General features: G+C 45.6%; 1 protein-coding gene across 1 annotated transcript in view; it reads left to right on the forward strand.

Moving 5' to 3' along the window:
* FBXL6 (F-box and leucine rich repeat protein 6) overlaps positions 1–14113 on the forward strand; it is a 118459-nt gene that overhangs the window by 31595 nt on the left and 72751 nt on the right. Inside the window, 2 exon segments of the mRNA XM_030220699.1 lie at positions 12317–12448; positions 12779–12886. Of these exon segments, the coding sequence (XP_030076559.1) occupies positions 12317–12448; positions 12779–12886 (240 nt within the window).

Genomic DNA, 14113 nt, shown 5'->3' on the forward strand with positions numbered 1-14113 from the left:
TCCATAGACCATTATTAAATTGGGCTTGGGGAAAATCCACTAGTTCTGGGATAAGCAGTATAGAATGTTTTGTACATTTTGGGGGATCTTGCCAGGTATTTGTGGACCTGGATTGGCCACTGTTAGAAACAGGATGCTGGGCATGATGGACCTTTGGTCTTTCCCAGTATGGCAATTACTTATACTTATGCTCTGTTAGATTACACAGATCATACAGTACATAATGGACCCCTGACACAGATGCATGCCAAAACACAGCCATATCGGATTACATCAGTAAACTGGTTCCAATAGAGTGGCTCCTGTGACACAGAGAAATGACGGGTTTTAGCAATCTGTTGGACATGTGCAGAGAAAGAGAGGAGTCAAAGGTAGAAGCTGAGCAGACAGGTAAGATGAGGAGTGCTATCCACAGGAATAGAAAAAGGGGGGAAAAGGAGAGGTGGGTTTGGGAGGGAAAATAAGCAGCTCAGTCTTGACCATATTTGGTTTCAAATGCCAGCGGGACATCCAGGAAGCAATGTCAGACAAGGAGGGCCGAGACTGAGCCTGGATTCCTGGTGAATTTTCTGGTGTAGAGGTGCATAAAGATTGTACTGAAAACCATGAAAGGAGACCAGAAGCAACCAAGAAACAAGTACAGAAACAGAAGAGAAATCCTAAGAAAGAGACTTGAGATACACCAGCAGTAGGATAGCAGTGGAAGAGAATAGCTGAGCAGAGTCAGGAAAGGAGACCTAAAGAGGGCTGAAGACTAGGCTGGAACCAAGGAAGGAACTGAGGCAAGGCTGGGTCAAGGTTGGTCCAGAGGTCTGGAATTGTAGGGCTAGGCAAGGCTGGTCTAGAGGTCTGGCAAGGCAGGCTGAAGACGGCTGCACCAGCAGGGGCAAAGTGACCTGCGTTGCCAAGGCACTAAAAGAAGTCAGGACCTTTCTAAAGTAAGACCCAGACAGAAAGGTTTGGTGTCCCTCGGATTACCAGCATTTCCTGCCACTGGCCCTTTAAATGCAGGTTCTTCACCCACATCTCCCCCATGGGAGCGGCAATGCCACAGCAGAGCGTCTGGTGCACCAGGGACTGCGACGTGGGCAAACCTGCCTTGACAGAGTGACCCTGAAGATGCCAGAAGAGTTACAGCCGCTGACACACACCCCCTTGAGGTCCAGATGTGAGTAGGGGCACAGCCGCCACCGTGACAAGACTGCCTCCCCATAGCCACTCCCCTTTCCTCTAAATCCAGGTTTGGGCTTACAGAAAGGCATAAGAAGGGCTCTTCTGGTGAGCAACAGAACAAGTTGGTGTCCAGCAGTCTTCCATGAGCTGTTCTCGGGACATAGGCTCTCCTGGAATCGGGGATGTCCTGTACCCTGTATTCAGCAACCCGCTCTTTGGGCTTGGTACGAGAAGTAGGAGGTTAAGGAAGTTCCTTTGGTAGACTAGCCATATAACCAACCATTGTTTGGTCTTTGGTGCTAAGGGTGAGCAAATTTTACTCTGAAGATATGGCTGCTCTATTCTTTTTAAGACCAATACGCTATTCACAAGAGACTCCAACTTGTACGCTTTGTCTACTTACCTTTCAAGACAAAGTAGCCAGACTCCTGAAGAAGGCACCCCCAGTGCTGATACAGGGTACCTTGTAGAGTCTTCTCTCAATAAAAATATTTTAAATATTGGACGTCTTCAGTCTGTTCTTTGAAGAGCCTGGTTCTGCGCCCACTTCTCTATCTGTATGCAGCACTTCACAATTGAACATGAAGAAAAGACAGTCCCTGCTCAAAAGAGCTTACAATCTAAATCAGGACAGACAGGACAAATAAGGGATAAGAGTAGGACAGACAGATAGGACACATAGGGAAAAGGGACTATTGAAGAGAGGAAGACAAGATAAGGTTATGAGCAGGTGACAAGTTAGGAATTAAAAGCAGCATCAAATAGGTAGGCCTTTAGCCCGAATTTGAAGGTGGCCAGGGATGGAGCTTGACGTAATGGCTCAGGAAGTCTATTCCAGGTATAAGATGTGGCGAGATAAAAGGAACGGAGTCTGGAGTTAGTGATGGAGGAGAAGGGTGCAATTAGGAGAGATTTGCCTAGTGAACGGAGTTCTTGGGAAGGAGTGTAGGGAGAGATGAGGGTGGAGAGGTAGTGAGGGGCAGCAGAGTGAATGCACTTATAGGTTAATAACATAGCATAGTAACATAGCAAATGACGGCAGACAAAGACCTGTACGGTCCATCCAGTCTGCCCAACAAGATAAACTCATTTTACATGGTATGTGATACTTTATATGTATACCAGAGTTTGATTTGTCCTTGCCACGCTCAGGGCACAGACCGTAGAAGTCTGCCCACTGTTCTTATACTAAAAGTTCTGAAGCTAGCGTAGAAGCCCCTTAACATTTACACTCAAGCCCATCCATATCTATTCAGTCACGATCAGGGCATAGACTGTAGAAGTCTACCCAGCACTGGTTTTGCTTTCCAATTACCGGCGTTGCCACGCAATCTCCACTAAGATTCCGTGGATCCATTCCTTCCAAACAGGATTCCACTGTGTTTATCCCATGCATGTTTGAATTCCATTACTGTTTTCATTTCCCGCGTGAGGGCATTCCACGTATCCACCACCCTCTCTGTGAAAAAAATACTTCCTGACATTACTCCTGAGTCTGCCCCCCCTTCAACCTCAATTCATGTCCTCTAGTTCTACCGTCTTCCGAACAGACAGGCAAAACGATCGCGGCTAACAGAGGGCGGGATCCTGGATTCATCTGCTGCTACTAAAGGAAAGAAAGTTAAACAGGTAAGGCATAATTTTACCTTCCTTAGCGTATGCAGTAGATGAATCCAGGAACTGGTGGGATGTACCAAAGCAATCCTTAACTAGGGTGGGAAGCCACTGCTCCCCAAGACAAAACCGCCACTGCAAAGGCAGCATCTGAATAGCGAAAGCACACCCGTTCCGCCCAAGATAAGGGGAGCTTGAACTGTATACGGAAACGGATAGGGAGCCAGTGAAGTGACTTCAGAAGAGGGCTGATATGGGCCATAGCGATTTTGGCGAAATATTAATCGTGCAGCAGAATTTTGAACAGATTGAAGAGGAGAAAGATGGCTGAGTGGAAGACCTGTGAGAAGCAAGTTGTAGTAGTCCAAGCGAGAGGTGATGAGGTTTCTGGTTGCGTAGTGCTTCACCAGTAATACCCAGATAGCACCTGATAAACCTGGCGGACAATAAAATAATGCTTGATAACATGAAAGAGGTGCTAACCTTCTAGCAATTAAAATCTCTTTATATGGAAGAGAGACAGCTGGTATCTCCACAAGCACAATCGACTGCACAAACAACATTGCTAATCCTTCCCCTCTGATCTGACTTCACTATCGATATGTTTTTAAACCCTGTGGGGGTTTAAGTTTTTACTATGTGTTTTTGCCTCCAACGCAATCTTTTTTTCGAAGTCCCTCTTAGCCTTCCTTATCAGCGTTTTGCATTTGACTTTACATTCCTTATACTGATTCTTATTATTTTAAGTCTGTTCCTTCTTCCATTTTCTGAAGGATTTTCGTTTAACTCTAATAGCTTCCTTCACCTCACTTTTTAACCATGCCGGCTGTCGTTTGGTCTTCCGTCCTCCTTTTGTAATACGTGGAATATATTTGGCCTGGGCTTCCAGGATGGTGTGTTTGAACAGCATCCACGCCTGATGTAAATTTTTGACCCTCGCTGCTGCTCCTCTAAGTTGTTTTTTTTTTTTTCCACCGTTCTTCTCATTTTATCATAGTCTCCTTTTTTTAAAGTTAAATGCAGGGCTTTTTTTGAGGGGGTACTTGGGGGTACTGAGTACTGGCACCTTTTCCATTGTCTGCTAAAATTGACTCATGGAACCCAAGTTTTAATGAAAGAGCTCAGGATCTACACACCAATTCTGCCTTGTCATAGGTTCTGTGACTGGTTGCAGGGGGCCTGGCTATTGTGGGGAGGGTCCCTCAATGATTACCCCCACCCCTGAAGGGTGGCCTAGCATTTGAGTACCGGCACCTTTTTCACTAGAAAAAGTGCACTGGTTAAATGTTAACGTATTTGATTTCCTATGAGGCATATTTTCAAAGCACTTAGCCTTCCAAAGTTCCATAGGTTTCTATGGAACTTTGGAAGGCTAAGTGCTTTGAAAATATGCCTGTGTTATACTTACTTCAAAACTATATCAAATCCGATAATATTATGATCACTGTTATCAAGCGGCCTCAGCACCATTACCTCACCCAAAAGGTGTCCCAAGCTCAATAGAAAGGATGAGTTGTGTTGAAAAAAACTAATGTGACTGGAAAAGGTTTTGGAAATACACTGGCAGTTTTATAGGGAATAATAGGATGCATTGGGGAGGCTCTGCAATAAAGAATGGGTTGACATTAGGGCTGCATGTTAATCACAGTTAATGCCACAATTAATAATTGAGTGCTACACAACATTTCCCTCCCTTCTCCGCCCGTGCACGGCCCATGCACAATCCAACCTCTCTCCCTTCCAAATTTCAAGTGTTCTTTATTTGCTATACCACTAAAGGGTTTGTGCCATCATAACGGTTTATATCATCCATAAATAGGACAGCCATAGTAGGAAAGGACTTTCCTATATATATATTTTTAGTTCAAAAGAAAGAACAGAGACTACAGATGGGGCAGGGGAGGAAGGACAGGACTGGTTGTTCAAAACACAAATCTTCAGGAATGAGGCCCAGAAAGTCAAACAGTGAGCCTGTATATTTCTCTAAAAAAGTGAGTTTTGAGCACCACTGTAAACACCGAGTGAGAGCGCAACTTTCGCAAATCTGTGGGAAGTTCGTTCCAAAGAACAGGGCCAGCAGCAGAAAACATTGTTTTACGGAAAGTAGCCAAAGCTACCACTTGTATGGTGGGAACAGTGGAGAGATGCTGATCTGAGGAGTGAAGTTGGTGACTGGGGGAGTAAGGTAGTAGGTATTGAGACAGGATGGGGGTGGTGGCTAGAAGTGAGGATTTTGTGGCTCAAAGTCAGAATTTTGTATTGGATACGTGTGCACACAGGGAACCGATGTTCTTGTCTTAGGAGGGAAGTGATTTCAAGTTTATTGTAGTTTTACTATCCCGCCCTATTGGGGTACCTTCAGGGCGACTTACAATCTAAAATATTGTAGAAAATAAGCATTATGGTAAAATTAAAAACCGTAGTCATGACTATTAGAGTAGGGGGAGAACTACTATAATTGATAAGACAGGGGGGAGGGAAAAGAACAAAGGGAATGCTACAAGTATCTTCCAAGGAATAAAAACTTATTCATATGCATCTTTAAAAAGGTATGTTTTATGGTCAGTTTTATATTGATTAACCTATTAGTGCCCAATGTTCCCATATGGGATTTTATTATGGGAGCATTGGGCACTAAAGGGTTAAGTGATGTCTGAGGATCAAGGGATACAGGAAGTGAACTCCCTAGTGTGTTCATGAGTTACTTCACGATGACTCGTTTGACTAATTGGTTTTGTTGTGCTGACCTAAGTGGTTGTGCGGGACTATAAGGAATAAGATAACAAGAGATAAAGGGGTTGTTCAGCACACAAGATTTTAAAACTACTACTACTTATTGTTTCTATAGCACTACTAGATGTACGCAGCGCTGTACACTTGAACATGAAGAGACAGTCTCTGCTCGACAGAGCTTACAATCTAATTAGGACAGACAAACAGGACAAAGAGGATAAGGGAATTACTAAGGTGGGGATGATAAAATTAGGGTACTGAACAAGTGAGTAAGGGTTAGGAGTTAAAAGCAGCATCAAAAAGGTGGGCTTTTAGCCTAGATTTGAAGATGTGTTATCAACAGTGTCAAAAGCAGCAGATAGATTGAGAAGGATGAGGATAGAATTGAGGCCTTTGGATCTGGCCAGGAACAGGTCATTGGACACTTTAGCAAGTGCTGTTTCAGTGGAATGAAGGGGGCGAAAGCCAGATTGAAGTGGATCAAGAATAGCTTGAGAGGAAAAAAAGTCAAGGCAACGGTGGTGAACAGCACGTTCAAGTATCTTGGATAGGAAAGGGAGGAGGGAGATGGGCGATAGTTGGAAGGACAGGTAGGGTCCAATGAAGATTTTTTAAGGAGCGGTTTGACTACGGCATATTTGAAGGCATCAGGAACAGTTGCAGTGGAAAGTGAAAGATTGAGGATATGACAGATAAAAGGGATGACAGTAGGAGAGAGAGTGTAAAGTAGATGGGTGGGAATAGGATCGGAGGAACAGGTAGTTAGTTTCGAGGAGGAAAGATGATGTGTAGTTTGCTCTTCAGTGATTTCAGAATAGGAGGCAGGGGTTGGAGGGTTGAAAGAATGGACTAAGGAAAGGAGAAGTGGAGGTGACCTGGTTGAGAATTCAAGTTTAATCTTGTGAATCTTATCATGAAACAACTCAGCCAGAGTCTGGGGAGAAAGTGAAGGGGGAGTTGGAGGTGAAGGCACTTTGAGGAGAGAGTTCAGTGTGGCAAAGAGACGTCGAGGGTTTGAGCCAAGAGAATTTGTCAACTGGATGTAATAATCCTGTTTGGCAAGTAAAAGAGCAGACTGGGAGGAGGTCAGCAAGAATTTGAAATGTATGAAGTCAGCATGGGCATGGGATTTCAGCCAAAGGCGTTTGGCAGAGCAGGCACAGGAACGTAGGTAGCGGATTCTAGAGGTCAGCTAAGGCTGGTGTTTGGTACGCTTTACAGGACAGGGAACGGGAGGAGCGAGAGTATCCACAGCAGAGGAGAGAATAGTATTATAGGAAGAGACAGCCTCGTCGACAGACTTGGATAGCATAGTGATAGAGAAAAGATTTGAAACACTAGAGGACAGAGTAGAAGGGTCAATAGCCTGAAGATTTCTAAATGTATTGGTTAAGATTGGACGGAACTGGGGAGGAGGGTGTTTGAGTGAAAGTTATCAGATGATGGTCAGAGAGGGGAAGAGCTGAGGCACAGAAACTGGAGAGTGAGCAGTTTGATAAGATCAAGACAGTGGCCATTCTGGTAAGTGGGAGTAGTGGAGCACAGTTGATGATTGAAAGAGGATGTTAAAGCAAGAAACTGCGAAGCATAAGAGTCAGAGGGATCATTAGCGTGAATGTTAAAATCCCCAAAAATGAGGGAAGGAGGTGAAGGTTCAAGAAAGAAGGAAAGCCAAGCATCAAAGTCAGTGAGAAAGGAAGAAAGGGACTTATCAGGGGGTCGATAAATGAGTGCTACTCAGAGAGGCAGAGGAGCGAATAGACAGATGGAGTGGACTTTGAAGGAAGAAAAGCAGTGAGACTGAGGTGGAAGAAGAGGTTGAAATCTACAAGAGGGTGAAAGTAGGCCAACGACACCTCCACGGCCAACCGGGCGAGGAGTATGGGAGAAAAGATAACCTCCATGGCATAGAGCTGCGACTGAAGTAGAGTGTTCAGGGCAAAGCCAAGTTTCAGTTAGGGCAAGCAGATGGAGAGTACGAGAGATAAACAGGTCATGGATGTAGGAAAGTTTGTTACAGACAGAGCGGGCATTCCACAGAGCACACGAGAAAGGCAGGCAAGAAGGGGGAAGGAGAGGAACAGAAATTAGATTGGAGACGTCTGAGAGAGGGAGAGAGGGGGGGTCTGACACCAGAGAGGAGGGGGGGAGGTATCTCTGTCACACACACACTCTCTCTCTCACACAGTCTCACAGTCAGTCTTTCTCTCTCTCACTCTGACACTTTCTCTCACACACTCTGTCTCAAACTGTATCACATTCACTCTCTATGTGTCACACAGTCACTCACTCTCTTGGTCTCATACACTCAGTCTCACAGAGAGTCTGTGTCTCACACACACTCTGTCTCTCGCACACACTGTATCTGTGTGAAACACTCTCTCACACTGTCTCACATACGCACTTGCACACACTCTCATTCTCACACACACACACTCTCTCTCACAGAGACACTTGCACCCAGACTTACTCTCTCTCACTCTCACACACACTCGCACATTCACTCTCTCTCTCACACACAGTCACTGTCACATACTCTTTCTCAAACATACACACTCCGAGGAAAACCTTGCTAGCGCCCGTTTCATTTGTGTCAGAAACGGGCCTTTTTTACTAGTTTTGGATAATCTGTAAGTGACGGAGATCTTTGACTCTAAGGTTTTTATACAAGTATTGCAATAATCCAATTGAGAAATAACTAATGAGTGAACTAATACATTTAGCACCAGTGGATGGAGTAGAGAACGAACAGAACAAATGAGATGTAGAACTACCTGGGAAATGTAAGTATTCCAAGAATATGGACAGTTTCTATTTGGGGCTCGGTAATGTTAGCAAGACAGATTGGTGCTGACAAAGGAGGACTCATTTTATGCTGAAAGAATACAGCTTTTGATTTGGCGGGATTTAGAACCAATTTATGTTCTGTAAGCCAGTCTGAAAGTGAAAGTTTTTGATTGATGACAGAGCTCCCAAGGGGAGTACATATATCACTTGGATGTCATCAGCATAAACGAATGCAGTGAGGCCTTAACGTTGTACTAAGACTAACAGAGGTGCCAGGAATAATGTTGGGGATAAGATTGAACCTTGCGGAACACCAGAGTCTAGAATGAAAGGTTTAGAAAAGGAGTAGTCAAAGAATACTGTATACTGGCGTTTATCTAAATATGAAGAAAACCAGTCCAAGACTGTACCTGACTTGCCAATAGAGTGGAGATGGTCGTATTTTTAGCTGCCGGTAATCAACTTGACCACTCATTTTTGTATTCCCTCCTCACCCTAGTCATGGTTCCGTAAAACTCTCTCAATTTCACCCCTCTCCCCAGGTGTACCTGATAAATATCAAGTTTTCACTCTAGCAGTTCCAGCAGCAGCAATACTGATAGACCTGCCTGTCTGACATTGCTGCCTGAAAGTCTCACTGCCATCTGAAACTAAACATGACCAAGACTGCACTTATCTTTCCCCCTAAACCCACCTCTCCTCTTTCCCCATTCTTTATCTCTGTGGATAACTCATCATCCCTGTCTTATCAGCTCATAACCTTGGGGTCATCTTTGTCGTCTCGCTCTCTCTCTGCACATATCCAACAGACTGCTAAAACTTGTTGTTTCTTTCTCTATAATATCACCAAAATTTGTCTCTTCCTTTATGAGCGCACTATCAAAACCCTTATCCACACTCTTATCACCTCTCACTTAGACTACTGCAACTTCTTTCTCACAGGTCTCCCACTAAGCCATCTCTCTCCCCTTCAGTCTGTTCAAAATGCTGCAACACGACTTATTTCCCCAGTGTCATTATGCTCACTGAACCTCTCCTTAAGTCACTTCATTGGTTCCCTATCTGTTTCCGCATACAATTCAAACTCAAGTGCATTCACTCTGCAGCTCCTCGGTACCTCTTCACTCTTATCTCCCTACACTCCTTCCTAGGAACTAAATAGGGTAAATCTCTCTTATTTATTTGGATTTTTTGCTCACACCTTTTTCAGTAGTAGCTCAAGGTGTTACATTCAGGTATACCGGGTATTTCTCTGTCCCAGGAGGGCTCACAATCTAAGTTTGTACCTGAGGCAATGGAGGGTTGACCAACATCACAAGGAACAGCCACCTCTGGATTTCAAGACCGGTGCTGTAACCATTAGGCCACTCCTCCACTCCACTTAGTACTTATTTTATACCCTTCTCCTCTACTGCCAACTCCAGACTCTGTTTCTTTTATCTTGCTGCATCATATACCTGGAATAGTCTTCCTGAACTCAGTACATCTGTTTCTTTTATCTTGCTGCATCATATACCTGGAATAGTCTTCCTGAACTCAGTACATCAAGCTCTAACTCTGGCCATCTTCAGATCTAGAGTAAAAGCCCACCTTTTGAGGCTGCTTTTACTCCTCAAACTCCTATTCACTTGTTCAGTATCCATGTCTGTTTTATCATTCCCACTTTGAGTAATTCCATTATCTGTTGTTGTTTGTCATTGTAAGCTCTGTTGAGCAGGAACTGTCTCTTACATGTTCAGTGTACAGCGCTGTGTACTTCTAGTAGCGCTATAGAAATAAGTAGTAGTAGGCCGCCTGTGGCCTGCACCCAGTGGTGTGCTGGTAAATTTTTAACAACAGGCTCTCTCCCTGGTCCACCTTGGCGCCCCCCCCCCAAAAAAAAAAAAAAAAAAATTGCAGAGCTGGCTATACCCCGTGGGGGGGGGGGGGGGGGGGGCAGCCAACACATTACTCTCTTCAGGAAAAAAAAATTAAATTATCCCAGGTTCCAATCTAATTCATGTTTAATATGGGATAAAATGCCATAAATAAGTAAATATAAACTTTTAACGTTCAGCACCTGATTCTCAAAGTGGACATATTCCAAACACTATAATGAAAATAAAATTATTTTTTTTCTACCTTTGTTGTCTGGTGACTTTGTTTCTCTGATCATGCTGGTCCAGTATGTGATTCTGCTGCTCTCTATCTGTTCCCTTGACTCCGTTTCCAGGGCTTCCTTTCCATTTATTTCTTTTCTTTCCTCCTTTCTTCTTCATTTCTCGTCCTCCACATACTTGACTGTACAGTGGATCCAGCTTCTGCCAATTTTCTCCATCCATGTGCAGTTTCTCTTCTCACTTCCTTTTCCCTCATCTAATCTCCTTCCTCTATCTTCCCTCCATGTCCAGCATTTCTTCTCTCTCCTTTCCCTCCCCTCCATCCATGTCCAGAATTTCTCTTGCTCTCCCCTCCATCCATGTCCTGAAACTCTCCTCTCTCCCCTGCCCCTCTCTATCCATCCATACCCAGCAATTCTCTTCTCTCCCCTGCTCCCCTCTACCCACCCATGCCCAGCAAGCCTCACCCATGCCCAGCAGGTCTCTCCCCTGCCGCTCCAAAGCATGTCCAAAGATGTCCTCCGCTCCCCTCCGTCTTTTTTTAATTACCTCCATCGAAGCGCGCACCATTTAAAGCCCTGCTGCGTGCTGGCCGTCTCCAGGCTTCCCCTGCTTGCTTCGGATGATGTTTGTGCCTTAGTCCCGCCTTCGCGAAAAAAGTAAATGACGTCAGAATTAAGGCGGGACTAAGGCACGAACATCATCCGAAGCAAGCAGGGGAAGCCTGGAGACGGCCAGCATGCAGCAGGACTTTAAATGCCGCGCGCTTCGACGGATGTAATTAAAAAAAGATGGAGGGGAGCGGGAGGGGAGGGTGGGAGCGAAGGACATGGTTGGATATGCTTCGGAGCGGCAGGGGAGGTAAGCATGGCCTGTGATGGCGCCCTCCTGCCATGCTTACCTCCCGCAATGGAGCCGGCTCGCCCCCAACAACAACCGGCTCGCAAGAGCGGTCAAAATTTAACAAGCGGCTCTTGCGAGCCGGTGCGAGCCGGCTCCAGCACACCACTGCCTGCACCTAGCCATTCCTTCTAACCCATCTGCCCTTGCAAAAACAGGAAGTTGTGTCAGAGGGAAAGGCCCAGGATAGGCCCCAGGAAGCTTATGAGTATTTCTGATGCTGGTGGAGCAAATACCTTTCTTAACAGGTATGGTGGGGGGGAGGAGGGAATTGAGAGTTTTATGGAACCATCGTAGGGTTAGGAGGGAAGGGAGAAACACTGGGCCGTACATGGGGGTGAGGAGAGGGAGAGATGCCGAACTGAGGGATGGAAGAAAAAGAGATAATGGACCTGGGTTAGAGAGGGTGGAGGGAAGGACGAGAGAGAGGTATTGGACTCTGGGGAGGGGGGATGAGTGAGAAGGAAGAGAGAGGTAATGGACCTGGGGGTAGAGATGGTGGATAATGGGAGGGGGTTCTGGGGGACCTGGACCCCCCACTTCGGGCTAAGGCCTCTTCCAAAGCTGCAGTACTTGTTCAGTGGCTGGTGGGATAGCCAAAGCCCAGCCAGCCAAAGAAATCTGTTGCCCGAGTCGCCCCCTTCCTCATACTGCTTCAGGAACGATGAAGTTAATGGTATACCTCCAGCTGCCGTCACTGGCATTCCCCGATCATGTCTTCTGGCAAAGTAGAGGGCCCAGATCCCCAAGGAACCCTCCCCCTCCCACTGTCCAGCATTTCTCTCTCTCTCTTCCCTCTATCCTCGGGCCCTTTATCTCTCTCTTATACCCCCTTTAATCATTCGATTAACTGTGTAATTAAAATTAGTGCTAGTGCAATTACAATTTTTAATTGAAAATGGAGCTCTAGTTGAAATAGAGAAAGATGGTCTGAACTGGAGAGGTAATATAAAAAGGGTTGACATAAATCTGAGAGTCTCAATTGTTTCACATTAAACTTCATATTACAGGCCCTCAGCGAGAACTGCCGTCACCTCAGCTCACTCAAACTGTTGCATTGCTCTGGTGTTACCACGGATTGTCTGCTTGCAGTTGCTTTGCGTTGTCCGCAGCTGGAGAGCCTGAATCTGCAGAACTCCCAGGTACAAAGCCACATCTATTTGTTGGAAGGGTCAAGTGCTTAGGCAGATAGCTTTTGGTAATGTCCAGTAGTGTCTGTAGACAGAGCTTAGATTTGGGGGTTGGGAGGGAAGGGTAGGGATTATTGTGTGGTTTATGAACATCAGTGGCCAGTGTTGTGTGTCTTCAGTACTTAACTGAATAAGCTATTCGGTGGGGAATGTCTTTCCATCTTTTCTAGGTCTTCTGTGCTTTGTTTCCATGTTGATTCTTTGTACAAGAGGTTTTGGTCCATTACTTGAGCACTCGAGTGAATATTTTTCATTCTTTCTCATTCTCTGCTGTCTCTTCAGGTTGATAGCTCAGCAGTGGGCGTCTTTTTGGAGGTTGCTGGTTCTCGGCTCAGACATTTGTGGTTGACTTACAGCAGTCGTATGAATTTAATTCTCAGCATGATCACAGTGAGTCCTTGTAAAATGAAGGCATTTCACCACAGAAAGGAGGGGGATTCAGAGCTGAAAATAGCATCTGTCAGAGAAACTTTTGTTTTTCTCCGAGGACAAGCAAGAGCATTAATTCTCACAAGTGGGTAACGCTGCGCCACGTCGCCTAGTCCAGGCTTTATGACAAGCCAAAAGATATTTTGTGGCGTGCAAGACATACTCCACCACGCATGCATGGGTATGTTCCTGCCTGCCGCTCGGGTGCGGTTTCCGCAGTTCTTTTTTTTTTTTTATTGCAATGAAGAGAAGACTGCGTTTGTGACTTCTCTTCATGCTCGGTCTGAAGAGCTTCTTTTTTTGGTGCCTTTGACGTGTGTTCAACAGTATTTTCGCTGTGCCTTTTCAGGCATTTGTTTTCCCTCTTCTTGTCGTATCTTTTTAGTTTAATTTGTCCAATTTTTAATTTTCTTTTATTTTCCGTCCACTAGGCCGTGTTTATGCCTGGTCTCCGGTAGGGTCTTTTCCGTCTTTTTTTTTTTTTTCCTCATTCCTTTCCCCTTTATTCAGGCACCATTGTGTCTTTTGATTTAGCTGAAATGTCTCCGTCCTTGTCCTCTAAAGCTCCCAATGGCTTTAAGCACTGTACCCAGTGCAATCAGACAATCTCTGGCATGGACACCCATTCTTGGTGTCTTCAGTGTCTAGGGGCTGACCATAGCCCTGCTAATTGTGTCCTTTGTCTTTGTATGACGAGAAGGACTCAACTGTCCAGAGAGGCTCAACAAGAAAAGATCTTTGAAGCCAAGTCCGGGTCCTCGACGTTGGCATCAGCATCGAGGTCGGTGATGTCGACGTTGAAGACAGCATTGGGAGCATTGGTTCCTATAGCAGCCTCAAGGCACAGAAACACTGGGAACAGTAGTGCATAGAGTGGGGCTCCACCTGTCTCGACACCAACTGCTGGACAGGGCCCCCAGGACCGGCCAGTGTCGGACCGAACCTGAGAAGATGTGAGGATTCATCATGCTCGTCTGCACCGAGGAGTCTGGACAGCGAGATTCGGGCGAAGGCCAAGAAGCATCGGCATTAGTCGTCCTTGTCACATGGTGCTGGGAGCTCCGGGGCGTCGAGGGACTCAGCACCCAAGAAGTGTCGGTGCGGGGAGGAAAACTCCCCCTCTCTCTAGAGTATTGACCAAATGTCTAGTGGTAGTCTCAGCATCGCTACGCAGACTGGGAGTCCATG

Source organism: Microcaecilia unicolor, chromosome 1 (assembly GCF_901765095.1).
Source record: "Microcaecilia unicolor chromosome 1, aMicUni1.1, whole genome shotgun sequence".
Taxonomy (NCBI): Eukaryota; Metazoa; Chordata; class Amphibia; order Gymnophiona; family Siphonopidae; genus Microcaecilia; species Microcaecilia unicolor.